Raw genomic sequence first — 14,805 nt, 5'->3', positions numbered from 1 at the left:
CTTGTTGGCCTCCTCCGAGCTGTTTACAAGTAATTTAGTACATATCTTTCGACAGTGTACAAATAACGCCGCTTCGACAGCTAGTGAAGAGATGTTTTCGTTATGTCAGTGCTGAGTGCATAATACTCCAGACCAGTGTTGGTGGAGGAGAATAAAATATAATCATCAATTGCATTCGATTTTGTGGCTCCTTCGAATTGGCTTTAAGAGGACATGATGAAACAGACTCTCAAATCGAGGCGTATTTCGTAGATTAATTAATTTCAGTGCTGAACTTGAAAGCGCTCTCAAGGTCCATTTAGAAAGCGCTAAAATTTTTAAGAGTATGTTCAAAAATCATACAAAATGAGCTTGAAGTATGCCATACATGCTTGAAGTACCATGAAGAAATAGCTATTATTATTATTATTATTATTATTATTATTATTATTATTATTATTATTATTATTATTATTATTATTATTATTATTATTATTATTATTGTAAACAACAATAATAATAATAATAATGAAAAGGAGAGGTTATCTATTGTGCAATACCTAAAATTTAAAGCACGAGCCACCACTGGTTGGTATGTACCTAAAATCAGTATAAAATTCTTCAGATGTGTAGTAATCTCTGTATGAAGTTTTGTATAGTGTGGAAACTTGTCAATTTTGAAAAATAGTTTGATTCCTTGCGATTCTGCTGTAAACAAGTTTTACTGTATTTACATTTGAATGTAATTGTCGTTGTTGCAACGCTAATTTGGTCCAGTTCAGCCTCCTTTGATGGAATAAGTGTTAGACATAATGCAATGTAAATTTTTAAAATTATGTCCCCTACGAAATCATATTGTTTCGATAAAAATGCACAGCATAACTTAGTGTAGTAAAATAGTGCATTGCATGCATGCAGCCTTATTAATAATAAAGTAAATAGTTATGACCAAGGTTGGTACTCAAGTAAACATATAATTACCTTGAAAGATTTCATTTACTTTGAAAAGTTACTATGAATTGCTAAATGCAAAATAATTGAAAAGTTACTATGAATTGCTAAATGCAAAATAACGTGTTTGTGTCTATAAGCAAGAAGGAATGAAGGTGAACAAATTGTAATTAGAGACATTATTTTAATTTCAGCTCAACAGATTCTTCGTACGTGCTTACGCATGAACCAGTCGATTCTCAGAGTAGTAGAAAGATTGGAAGGATATATGGGTGTATTTGGTGCCCCAAACAGTTTGTTAATAGTTGGAAACTAAGGAGACATATGATTGTGCACACAGGAGAGAAACCATTTTCTTGTCCTGTGTGCTCTAGAAGATTCAACCGTAAGGATAATGTGAAGTTGCACCTGGCAGTGCACCGAGTGAACAAGCCATTCTACTGTCAAGTGTGTAGTGATTGCTTTGAAACAGAAGACAAATTGAAGGAACACTTAGTTACACATTTAATTCCATCAAAAAATTCTTAACAATTCAATTTGTTTATGTGGTTATAGTTTGTTGTAACACATTCTGGAGAAATTTAATGAATTATATACGTTACCAGTGATTGACTTTATTATTTATCAAAATATATGTAATCTTTACTCTAAGTAGGACTATATGTGTATTATGTATTTATTTATTTATTTTTATTGGTAAAAGCCTACACGTGAAATCTATTATTGGCTATCAGTCATGGCTATCGAATGCTCGTAGAAAAATTACACAATTTTATATTTATACTATGTTGTATGACACTGTAAATAATAATTAAGGATGGAAGAGCAAAGCAAAGTATATCTTGTGAGGATTGAGTCCAGTTTGGGAATTATTTTACTGTTTGAAGTCAAAATTATAAATAACTCGAGTAATATATTGTCCCAGGTTATATTCATTATAGTATGATCTACCTGAGAATGAGGTGAAGGAGAATTCCCGAAATTCTTAACATCACACTGTATAAATGACGTAGTATTTTTCAGATCACATACACTCACAAATAGGTATTTTGAAAAACAAAATTAGTCAGTCCTTTTTCTTATCGATATATATATATATATATTTGTACAGCCTGGAATTTCAATGAGGTGGATGTAATGAATTGTTTCACTGAAATGTAGCAAAAATAGCTTTAAAAGTGTTCGGATAAAGCAGAATATCTCATATTTTAAAGTATTATATCAAGAACTGTTTGTACCGGAACGCACCGACATAGCGATCTGGCACTTTTTATCAGGAACAAAATACTTTTTTAGAATTATTATTTTCTGCCAAAGCAATAAATTCTTTTAAAAAAAGAAACTCTTATTAATATAATTTTTCATTGTTTCTGACTGAATATCCTGATAGTGATTCTAGCGCACCAAATAGCAATTTTCGAAACTAAGATAGTAAATTTCAGTTTGCTCTGTTTAGCAGCCTCTTTAAGTCTAAATATACATACGTACAGTTACTGCCCGCTACAGTTCCATTTGATTACTCGTAGTACAGTTCACAAGCCTTGTACACACATAGCTTTGTCAAAATACCTCCGACTGTAGTCAATCTTATCAATAGTACGTCAGAAATTCGAGAAACAGTGACAAATAAACATAGAATTTGCATTGCAGAGCTAAGTTGCCTGGTCTATTGATTTTGCAGATTTCTTGCTTTTGCAAATGGTTATTTGGGAATTTGTGTTGGCCACACTGAATCGTGATATTAAATTTTAATTTCTTAGCATGTGGTAAAGCTTTAACCTAGTAAGGGTTAGGCTATTCGAGAATGTGTTTTTGATGCGTTAACCCCCGCAGCGAACGTGACCTAGGTGGCTACTCGGTAATTTTACTTTCGCCAGAGTTATAAATCAGGGTTTGCAGGTCTTTTTTGTCAGATCTAGGTCTATAATAGCAGAGTTCCAATACTCTGTACAAAGCATCTTCCAAGCAGCTTTTTCTTGCTAAAATCTCCTTGCCTGGCAACACGTCGTTCCTTTTTCCCCCTTCCTTTCGACATCTTTTAAACATCAGGCGGTCTATTGTTCCGAAATGCACTAAATACGCTCGAGCCGACGTTTTCTGCGCGTTTTTATTGATTTCGCTTTTGCAGCGCATTGTGATTAGCTATCTACATTTAAATACATGGTCAGTGTATTCCAGGCATATGCATGAGCAATACAAACGCTTTGCGAATGCTTCGAATAGCCACCCAGTAAGAGAAAATGATCCAGTGTTTGTGAATGAAATAGAATCTTATTTTATCCGTTCAATCTATATCTTTAATCATTACAATTTTATAAGGAACCGGCAGACATTGAACAATATTAAAAAAAAAAAAATCCTGGTTCTCGACTACAGCAAAAAAAATTAAATGTAGAAGCACCAGAACCATGAATCTGTACATGTTGATTCAAACCCATGTTCTAGGGTAGACAAAGAAATACGACATCAACATCTTAAAGTTCAACAGACCATTTAAGGAAAGCAGAACTATTTCAAGACCATTTAAGGAAAAATTACGAACTAAGCTGTCAGGAAGTGTCCTAATTATTACTTCATGTTTCCAAGAAAGTAATTGCTATTAGCCAAGCGTATGGAATATAGAACAGAGATGATTTTTTAAAAAGAAAAAAAAATATTGTTTTTAATAATGGTAATTTAGACTGTTCCATATGTAAGAATTTTGGAAGTTTCAGTGTTGACAGAACTATGGGACTGACAATTTTTAAGGAATGAGTAAATGGAGAAGCTTCACATAATGAAGAGAACAGGAAGCAGAGACCTACATCTTTGAGAAAGACTATTTATGAACATAATGAAAACTTGGGCCATAAATGATCGGTAAAAATTCAAACAGAAGCAGTCAAAAACGGATTAGGAACTGTGTGTTTAAAAGCTGTGTATCATGAAACTGGAATCACAAGTAAAGTTTTTCAGATAGTCTACAAAGTGGCTAAGAAAAATCAATTGTTTTATAATTTTGAAGGTGGAATCGATTTTTAGGGGATTGACATGGATAGAATTTTATATTGTACAAATATCTGTATAATTATTAGCAATCACATCGCCACAGAAATGAGATAGCTTTTGATTAAAATTATCAGAGAATCAAATAGCAAAATATTGTTAATTATTGATAAGGCAACAAAAATAAGTCAAATCAGTATTAATTATGTATATTCGTCTTCTTTTCAAGATTGTGATATGACTGAACTTGTTAATGTTTTCCTTGACCTGAGAAAGTTAGAAACTCCAACAGCCCTCGAAATATTTTCCAGTCTGTTGGCAAACTTAGAGATACTGGTTTCTCTGAAGGTTATTGAAGAGACAACTTAGTATCAGTATCTTATAATGGTGCAGCTATCATGTTTGAATCAAGAGGTGAAGTCTCAAAACTTTTAAAAGACAAGTTTCCGTCAGTTGTTGTTTGACACTGTACTAATGATAGATTAGAATTGGCTGTTCATGATGCTAAAAAAAATGTAGGAGGTGTGACTATCATGAACAAATTATATTTGGTCTGTGATCCGTCATTCAAGAACGACCTTGAACAAGAATATCGCAGCGTTGTTGAAATCTGTGGTGTTGAGAACAGCAAGGATTTTGCCAACAAGATGAGTAGCTTCCAACTACAAATAGTTTCTCTCTCTCTCTCTATATATATATATATATATACTCTGTAAAGAAAAAATAGCGACACTTGCTCGGATGTGGTTTCCGCAACATACTTTAATCGATATGATTTTTTACATGAATTCCTGATAATATTACAATGCATATTCTTAATGAGCAGTTCATTCTTAATACTTGCGCAAGAGTTTCAGGCTTTTGACTTGAATTTAATGAATTTATATGAATATATAAGTAGCTATGTGTGTTTTGAGCAAAATCGTTCATAGGAAGAGTTATACATAAAACTGAAAAAGATCAACAACAATAGCAGAAAACAAGAAATGGAATTTCTTAAGGGTAAGACGTCTTACGTGCAAACATCGGAAAGTACCATGCACCAAACTAGTATTCTGTATGTGCACCATGGGCTTTCTGCAGTGCAGCGAATCATCGGAGCCCTTTGGTAACAAGGCTATTGCAAAATACAACCTCGATTTCACGGAATAACACCCGGATTATCTGTTCCTTGAATTTCATTCTGTTTGAGATAGTTGTCTATTGAATCTTCTACTCATATTGATCCACAAATTTTCAATTGGATTCATGTCAGGTGAGTTTGTAGGCCACATGAGTCTCTAAATAGTCATATTCTTGAACCACGTATTAACGATTTTCGCTCGGTGACAAAAGGCATTATCGTCCTGGAAAAGGAAGTAGTCCAAATTTTCTTCAGAAAAGTCGTCTTTAGCTGTTGTAAGAACTTTACGTACCAGAATTTGAAGACATTTTCGTGCGTCAAACGATCCTTCACATATATCCGTTGTTCTGACGTCTTTAACGATGAACCAAGCCCATACCATCACTCAGTAACTGAATATTTGCATCTCTTAAACAAAATCCTTGTCAAGTTCCTTGCTTGTTCGTATTCACAACTTGACACCACCATCGTTTCACTCTATTCTAAACTTCTTTTCAACGAAGAAAATGACGTGCTTCCAGTTGTCATAAGTCCAAGTTGCATATCAACTCACAAAACTACATATTGAAGTCCTCTGTGTTTTGTCAGTTTTTACTTTCTACGCGGTTTCTTCTTTGTAATATCCTCTTCATACAGTCAAGACAACACAGTTGTACGAGTAATTGCAGTTCCAATATCATGTCAAACTACGTCAGCGATTTTGGGGGAAATCACTCCTGAAATCGGCAGTGCTATTGATTTCATTTAGCAATCTGCTCTGGGTGATGTTTTCTTTTTTTCTTGCACACTGTTGACGAAGGGACGATTTGTTATGCTGTTTCCACTCGTGAATTACTCTTCCTGCTGTAGAATCATGAATTTTCAGTATTCCACTTATTCCCTTAGAGATTTGCCTTAGCTGTGCAAGGCAATAAATATGTCTTGTTCACATGGCAACAAGTCACATTTCTGACTCATCTTATTTCTTTACAGTCCACATGTAGCAACATCATCACACACAAACAACGCTGCACAACAACAGTTTTGCCACTTGACACTGTTCAAACAATGAGAAAGCAAAGAACAATCATAAAATGCTATTCACCTCAGCCTATACATCACAAATGCAATGCAAAATTCTGACTACAATAATTTATGAGACGCACTCAGTGCCATCTAGCGAAAATATTACTGATACACAAACAATTGGCAAGCGATGTCTTACACCACAGGTGTCACAGATAACGCAAATGAACTATCCCACTCTTCATTTCCTTCTATTCCTCTTCTAACGGGCTGTAACTAGGTTTTCTGTGTAAGTTAACTTGAGAATTGAGGTGTCGCTATTTTTTCTTTACAAAGTATATATATATATATATATATATATATATATATATATATATATATATATATATATATATATATATATATACACGAAAACGTACCACATGCATATTTTAAGTATTTTTCACTATCATTAATGTGAACGAACTGTTTGTTCAAGTGATAAAATACATTTTTTTAAAGGTTCTTCTTGTGTATGTTTTGTTAATATTTACCTGGCAATTGCTTACTCGTCAGCTTTCAGAAGTGTGTTAAAAATTATTAGTTTTGATTTAAATTATAATATGTGCGCTTTTTTATTTTCATATCAGAATCTCATTGTAAAGTTTACAATTATAAATCTAATTATAGATTTAAAATTTAAATTTTTACTTTGTTGAGAAAAGAATATACTTTTTAAAAGCAATTTTTTCTGTACTTCAACAGGTGCTCTTGCATAATACTTAACTTAAAACTTCTTGCACATATAAGCTGCTTTTTGATATTTATTTCTGACTTCACCAAGATTTTATCTTGAACTTCATTCTGTGAGGTAACTTTTGCCAAAAAGGGGAAAAAAAATGTTTCGTGCATACTGTATTGTGGCTAAGTTTTCTATTTATATTTTAGAGGTCATTACGCTGTTCTTAATGAATGGCATATGTAATAGCACATTCACAAAATACCTGGTACTTCCGAGAGATACTAATCCCATTTATATATACATATATAATGTGGAATGCAGAAAAATGTATTTATTTTAATAAACAGTCGTCGTTAAAGACTTAAATAAGGAATATATAGAATATGTGTTGGTTCGTTGGATTAGGGTTTTGCGTCTCTTTCAACACCGAGGCTATATGAGACGTGGACTTACAGTTCAATGTGGGGTCCAAATCATATAAGCTCCCGGCGGGAATCGAACCCGAAAACATAGCATCTGTGTTGTATCGTGTATTTGTGAAAATCATCCCTCTTCTGCAGGCAAAAGTGTAGTAAGGAATTGAAAGAAAAGAAAGAAAGAAAAAGAAATGAAAGAAAAGGACTAGTCATCAAAAATTTCAGTAAAATAAATCTTCCTTGCACTCACTCACAATGTGCACTGAGAATCACAAAAGGTCTCTTATATTCCCGGCAACCAGTTCCGCTACCGTGAATAGTTAGACAGAAATGAAGAGCTTCAGCTTAACAAATATTTTATACATTTTATTTAACGTAGTCCAGTTTCCACATGAAACACTAAAAAAAAATCACCAATAAGTTATTAATATTCTGGTAATCACTACACTGACTGACTCACAACTTGACCAGTAGAGCATTTACCTCTGGTGCGTGTAGTCCCTGGTTCGATCCCAGCTCGCACTGAGTGGGCTTTGTGGTGGACAAACACCGTGTTCGTGGGGTTTTCCCGTTTCCTCCCACTTTCTTCATTCCACCATTTCATTCATTTCTCATCATCACCATCTTCTTTAGCCTAGCTGGCATAACCATAGGACGTATAACTTAAAACATTAAACAACTTGAGCAGTAGCAGTATAAGAGCAATTTACGATGTAACTCGTTCCACATGTTTCATACAATTTGAAATGTTTCACTTCACTTCCCTTCAGTTGCTTTCTTCTTCTGTCTCTTCTTGTTTAACCCATGAAAAAACTTGATCGACTTATACAAATCTGAAAACTTGCGTTAGTGACAAAGGTTTACGTATTTGAATAAAGCTTTTTATAATTAAATGCCAATTCTTGTCGAAATTTCTTCCGTCAAGATTTAACATAGGATGTTTTGTTCCAATATAGTATGACTCGAACATATTTCTTTTTATTGATGATGTTTTCTTAATAACTAAGCCAGAAACCGCGCCCTGAACTTTTCGTTTCTTATATGTTCGTATACTCGTAGTTTACCAAATGTAAAATCTGCCATATTTTTTATTATTATTATTTTTTCCAACTATGATCAGATTAATGACAATTTAAACCGATATGGAAAGAAAATCCTATTTTTCTTGCACTTTGTTGCAGACTTTATTCGTTGAGTTACGATTGAGTCGAAAATTAAATTCCTTAATTGGTTCTAGGTTTCCGTAGAGTATCTACTCTTTCCACGTAATTCAAATGTGATTTCTAATAGAGTATTTGTATTTTCCTTAGTTCATACTAGTCTATATACCCTTAAAAAGAAATTCAACTTAAAACGGACTTAATCTTTTAGGAGTGAACAGATCTTCTATGTATGTAAAAAGCACAAAAGCACATGCGGTTGATTTTAGCGATAAATTTATTGTTGTATCTGTTGAATGTAAATTGAGAAAGCCGAAACTATTAACATTTTCGTACTCAATTATGAATTTAATATTTGAGTGAATTTTATTAAGTTCCTGAAAATGTGCCTGTAATTGTTCGTTTGTCTTCTAAGCTATGATAGTGTCATCAGCGTATTTGTAGTATTTTATAAATCTGAACTGGTCATTTTCTAAGATTTTACTTTTGAAAGGGTTCAAAAATATATTTTCAACATTTCGAAAGTAAAATCTTGATAAGAAGTAGTTATTAAAAGTTCCAGCAAGTGTAGTGACTGCGCTAGCTTTTGATTTCGAGGTAGCAACATGGAGGCAAAATAATCCTGAGTGAGCACTACACAGTGAATAAGAATAAAACCTCTCATAATTACATTGATTGTAATGACATAGTTCTCTAATCATCCAAAGTCGCAGTACTTTAGTTGGTTATGCCTCATACTTTTAAAATTACAGAATAAATGCGCTATGATTAATGTAGATTGAAAGATTTCGAAAAGTTTTGATGTATTAGACGTACTTCGAAATGCAATCTAAAATCATGGAAATAAGGATTTAAAAATTTACATTTTGAGTTTACAGAAAATTTAGTTCGCTTCATAGTTATACAATTCATGTCCAATTAATTTCATGTGTAAAATTTATCTATCAAATTAGTGGAAAACGCCCAGGTAAATGATATTCTTTATGACTAGTTGTCAGATTTGACCTCTTCTAATGCAATCCTTGCAAAAGAGAGAAAAAAATGTAGTGATTCGTTTCATAAAATGCGTTGTAAATGCTATCTTTTAAATGTAAACAATTTTTAAATTCCTTTTGAGAATGTGTATGAAATTGTAATGCACACATCATTATTTTAATTTCAGCTCAGGATATCCTTCCTACATGACTACGTGTGAGCAAATCGACCCTGGAAGTAGTGAACAGATTGGAAGGATATATACTTGTACTTGGTGTTCTAAAAACTTTATCGAAAGTTGGAGACTAAAAAGACACATGCTCATTCACACAGGAGAAAAACCATACTCTTGTCCGGTGTGTTCTAGGAAATTTGGCCGCAAGGATAACATGAAAGCTCATATGCTAGTTCACCGAACAGCAGTGTGATATTTGAAACTCCTTAACATGGACAGCAAATCTGACTTAAGGCCATAGGGATCAAGGTACTATGAATGTATGTATAATACACAGATAGTTATCAAATTAATGGAAATACTGAAACAAAATTCAACATACCTGATTAATGTGGCATTGGACCAGCAGTTCAGTACCCAGGTGCGTCAGTGCTGGAGAAGGAAATTGCATCTCACTCACATTAACTGCTCTAACTCTAATCATGGATCTTTAAATCCGGAGATTGAGCTGGGCAGGAGAGATGTTGGACTTCATTCTGAATTAATTCAAACCATGCGTGAGCAGGTCGGGCTGTGTATTGGTGCACTGTCATGTTCTAAGACTTCGTTGTTATTAGGTAACAATATCTGTACCATAGGATGAACTTGGTCACCTAAAACGTACATTGGCCGTAATTCATTTTTTGAGAGTAATAATGGAACCAACGAAATACCGTCAATTGTGAGTTACGCCAGCGTAGAATTGCCTCCATGTGTGTTGGCTGGAAGTAGGTAATCCGGACCATACGCCTCTTTGAAGATCAGTATACATAAACCTTGCCTGTTTTGGGAAACAAGGAGAAAGATGACTCATCAGACGATCTCTTTTCGCATTATTACCATGCTGTTGTTGAGTATGATTAGAGGTTTCGATTTCGCAAGCGATCGTGGAAGTTGAGGTTAATTATGCAGCCCTTGTCGGATTGTATTGTAGAAGTAGATCGTTTGAGATGCTGGTTGAATGTTGCAGTCTAGTTCCGCATTAACTCCACGGTTCATCGTGACGATCCGCTTCAATTTTTGCGATCCCTCTCACCTAGGCCTGATTTTTGTTCACTATTTTTCGTCTCTGATGTGTCTTGCTGATATCCCGCCTTTACTATGAACATTGGTGCTGTCGATATACCTAACACACTAGTCGACGTACCTGCATTTGATCTTTCCTAATTTTTTGCTATTCCTAATTATTATTGGGGACACGGTGGCTGAGTGGTAGAGCACTTACCTCTAGTGCATGGGGTCCCTGATTCGCTGCCCGGGCAAGATTGTAGTGGACAACATCATATCAGTGAGTTTTCTCGGGTACTCCGATATTCTCATTCCACCAATTCTTGCATCATCATTCACTTACTTTAATCATCTGTCTCCCTTAGCCTAAAGGGCATAATTATGGGACGTTAAACTCAAAAATTTCATTTTATTTTTTCTAATATTATTATTTTGACTACGATGAATCAGTGGTAGGGAGTTCACCTCTAGTGCGTGGGGTCGCAGATTCGGTCCCAACTCTCATTAAATGGGTTTGTGGTAGACAAACACCATGTCGTGACTTTTCTCAGAGTTCTCCCGTTTCCTCCCACTTTCTTCATTCCAGCATTTTCATATTATCATTATTTATTACATTCTTACCCGTTTCTACCGTTTCATAAAACAAAATGTATGCTCATGCGTAATAATTCACCTATTGTGGTATGTTTATTTGAGAAGAAAATTTTGATAGTTAAACATTTATGCTTCTATAGTGATTTCAGATACTAGGTATTTTATTCTGAATTTTTTTAAAAAAAAATCATCTTACCAGGTTAATAATTCGTTTTATATTGTTTGTTGGCGATTAGGGAAGAGAATTAAATATATTTGGTGGGGTTTAGATTCCTTTGTAAGAGCCCAGTGGTGTTGCTGAGGAGGAAACAAAACTAAATCAAGCAACGATTACGCGAACAAAAGTTACCTAAATTGGGTTACATCAAGATCTGAGGTAAATTATTATACCAACACAAGCAGTTCTCGTCAGGAAGTAACCAGAATGACAATTCTGATGTGGAGTACAAATATTACAGGAATATTATGAATTTGCCATTGCATAATCATATATGTAGTATGTGTCATACAGATCAGGTCAAAGAATTCAAGTTATTCAAGAAGTGGAAAACAATTGATGCTGCCTTTGCCTCGTTGCTCGAACAATGCTTAACCTATTTCTTTACTTGGAGTCAGTCAATTCTGTAAATATCATTCGGTTACATACTCATTTAAGACAAGGGCTGTCCAGAAAGTAAGAGACTTTTTGAAATAAAATAAAAAAAAAGTAACAAAATGAAGAAACCAGATTGTATTCTGTACATTTGAAAAGTACACTCTTACGCTATTTCTTTACATAATCGCAATGTAAATTAACTAAATTAAGGTACTTATCATATCGTAACACAAGTTTTTCAATAGCATCGCGCTAGAAATGTGCTTTCAGCTATTTCAACCACTGGCTTACACATGCATGCAGTTCGTCGTCAGTATCAAAGCGTTGTGCAGTAAGCCATGTCTTCATCGCTGGGAATAAATGGTAGTCGCTTGGCGCCAAATCCGAGTTGTGGTGGGTGATCCCATCAAAACCATCCAAGAGCTAACATTGGAACGGCCAGTTTTAAAATCAATGCACCATTATCTCACTCGGCCTTCACTCATTATTCCATGCCCGTACACATCACACAGCGATAGATTTCAATTGGATTGTGTTTTTTTTTTTTTTGCCAACAAAAACCTAATCACAGAACGCACCTCACAAGAGGTGAGATTTTCTATTGCAGCGTACATTGTAACACGTCACAGAAATCACAGTCCTCACGCTACAACGGCTGGATGCGTACTGAGAGTGGCAATGTTCTGACACCAAGATGGCGATTCCAGCCCCGCCCACTGCCATGATAGGCCAAAACGTCTGGGACTTCCTGGACACCCCTCGTACTTACTAACAGTGTAATTTGAAATTGATACAAAAAATTAAATAATTGTAAAAAAAGAATTAGCTTAATTTCTCATATATTTATAGTATTTATAAACTTGTAAAATAGGGACACGATAATGTTTTTATGATGCACTCGAATTCGATTGTTTCCAAAGCAAATGATTAGTTCATTCGACCATTCATTTTCACCACGTAAGTTGTAGACCTATGTTTAATATACAGTTTGAATCATACGTGTTCCTACCGGAAATCGAACCCAGGTATCTCATGTCAAACACGCGTTTGCTAACCATATATCCACGAGAAAGCTCCAAAGTATGCATGAAGTTCTATAAGTCTAGCGGGGCCTGAATTTATTGAACCTACCCTACGTGACTTGACAGTTGAGTATTCACTTATTGGTATTTGTTTTAATTACAAGGGTAGTGACTTTCACAGGCTTGCTTCACAGTAATATTTCAGAGGTAAATCAATTTAAAATGTAGTTGTTCAAGAATATTCATTCGTTGTCGAAATGCTTGCCAAAAAAAAAAAAAAAAGTTTCATCAGGTGTTATAAACTTTGAAATTGTAAAGTGCATTAAAAAGTGTTTCATTTTTTCCTCCATAATATTTTTCATTACAAAGCAAAGAATACTTGGAAAATCCGCTGAGAAGTCCTTTCCCCATTGAAACAATATGAACAAGTCTTTTCCCGGGACAACCAGGTCTTTCCTTTCATCTTCATCGTTTGGAGTGCGCAAAATCAGCACAGAGCTGAGAGGCTTCATACTATTTCCTTCTCTCTCGCCTGCTCCAAGAAGGCAAAAAACTTTTTTCTTTTTTTTCAGTCACGTTAAAAGTGTGATTTTATTGTATAAGATATACCCAAATAAAAAGGAGACTACGGTTATATCTAAAGAATAATTTATTACAGAATATGTTACTTACAAAATGTGTTAAGTATAGTTTATGTGTAACGTGACATGTACAGATAATTGTCATTTGATATTGATACACTGATCTCAGCGCGCAGGAAGGAAATGTCATTACTGAACTAAAATTTAATCCGACGATTTTGATACTACAATCACCTAACAACAATGACATAAAAGATAGCCGCAGTTCACGTATGTTCAGTGTTACTTACTCTCAAAGATTACATGCAGTATGTGTTTCCATTATTTTTATAACTATATGTGTATGTTGTGGATGATTATTTATTAATGCTGTATTTTACAAAGATATATATAGTAAAAGTTTCTTCCAAAAATCCGAGTTTTCTTAAAACCTTGTTACATTAGTAGAATATTTATTATTATAAACCTTAACGAGAACAGAATAATTGTGATGCATTGTCATTCAACAGACAGTGTTGATGTTTTGTGGCTTCGCATATTATCATCATAGCAGTCGATTCCTCAGGGACATATCCAACGCTTATTCCACGTCACGATGTGTGCTTTGCTGCAGGTGAAGCCTCCATGCCGTGTTGGTGGTTATGTAGAGATTCCACAGTTCTAAAACCGTAATCATTTGTTTATAGTTCTGTAATGAGTCAGTAACGTAAACTTAATTCTACTCACACGTGTCTTCCTTGGTACTCCAATTGGTTTGTATCAGTTATATTATGATTAAGGAAAGATTAGGACTAGTTTAAGAGACGCGAAATCAACCGATGCGATATCTTTGTAATTCATATCATGGTGTTGTCCAAAGTGGATACTATACCCAGGTGAAAAATGTAACCAGAAGAAAAATAAGAAACAAGAAGAGAGTGCTTATGTTTAAGTGTTGTAAAGGTAAAGATAGAAACTGGAGACGCACATGTTGCACAGAAGAGTTGTTTGTTTGTTATGTTTCCTCTGTAATCTATCGGACAATAAGAGTTCGGTATCGAAGGGGTATGTGCAAAGATAGAAAATCAATTCTCTTTTCATGGTTTTTGTAAGGTTTATCTAAGGTTGGAAACTGAGAAGAGAATCTTACAAATTCAGTAGAAAAAATATTTACTTGTCTTGTGTGTTCTATAGAATTCTGTCGCAAAAATATGGTTTTCCGTGATTCAATTAAAATATATTTTAATGGCAAATTATTACTACCAATATTCATTTTAATGGTTAGTGTTATAATTCGTTCAGGAAACAAAAATTATAATTTTCTTTCTGATAATATTTGATAGAATTTGTGTTCATTAAAATGGACTCACCTCTGGTAAAAAAAAAAGATTCCTGGCTTAATCCCATGCCACTTTTATATATATATAGAAAGTGACAATGTATATAAAAATTATGATGGACAGAATCGTGTCCGTGAATTTCTCATTCTCCAGTTTC

At 34.3% G+C, this 14,805-nt stretch overlaps 1 protein-coding gene across 18 annotated transcripts in view; it reads left to right on the top strand.

Moving 5' to 3' along the window:
• LOC145680674 (uncharacterized) overlaps positions 1–14,805 on the top strand; it is a 573,261-nt gene that overhangs the window by 120,191 nt on the left and 438,265 nt on the right. Inside the window, exon 4 of one of the 18 annotated variants that reach the window (XM_081751533.1) lies at positions 9,503–14,695. The exons of 16 other annotated variants lie outside the window; for them this stretch is intronic. In XM_081751533.1, coding sequence (XP_081607659.1) covers positions 9,503–9,743 — 241 coding nt within the window. In that variant the 3' untranslated portion in view covers positions 9,744–14,695. Of the gene's footprint in view, positions 1–1,124; positions 3,284–9,502; positions 14,696–14,805 lie in introns of those variants that run through there. One more of the 18 variants, XM_081751516.1, reaches the window with a different exon arrangement.

Source organism: Thermobia domestica, chromosome 3 (assembly GCF_964235325.1).
Source record: "Thermobia domestica chromosome 3, izTheDome1.hap1.1, whole genome shotgun sequence".
Lineage (NCBI taxonomy): Eukaryota > Metazoa > Arthropoda > Insecta > Zygentoma > Lepismatidae > Thermobia > Thermobia domestica.
Note: the sequence above shows the minus strand (reverse complement) of the source record. Positions and strands in the feature narration are given on the sequence as shown.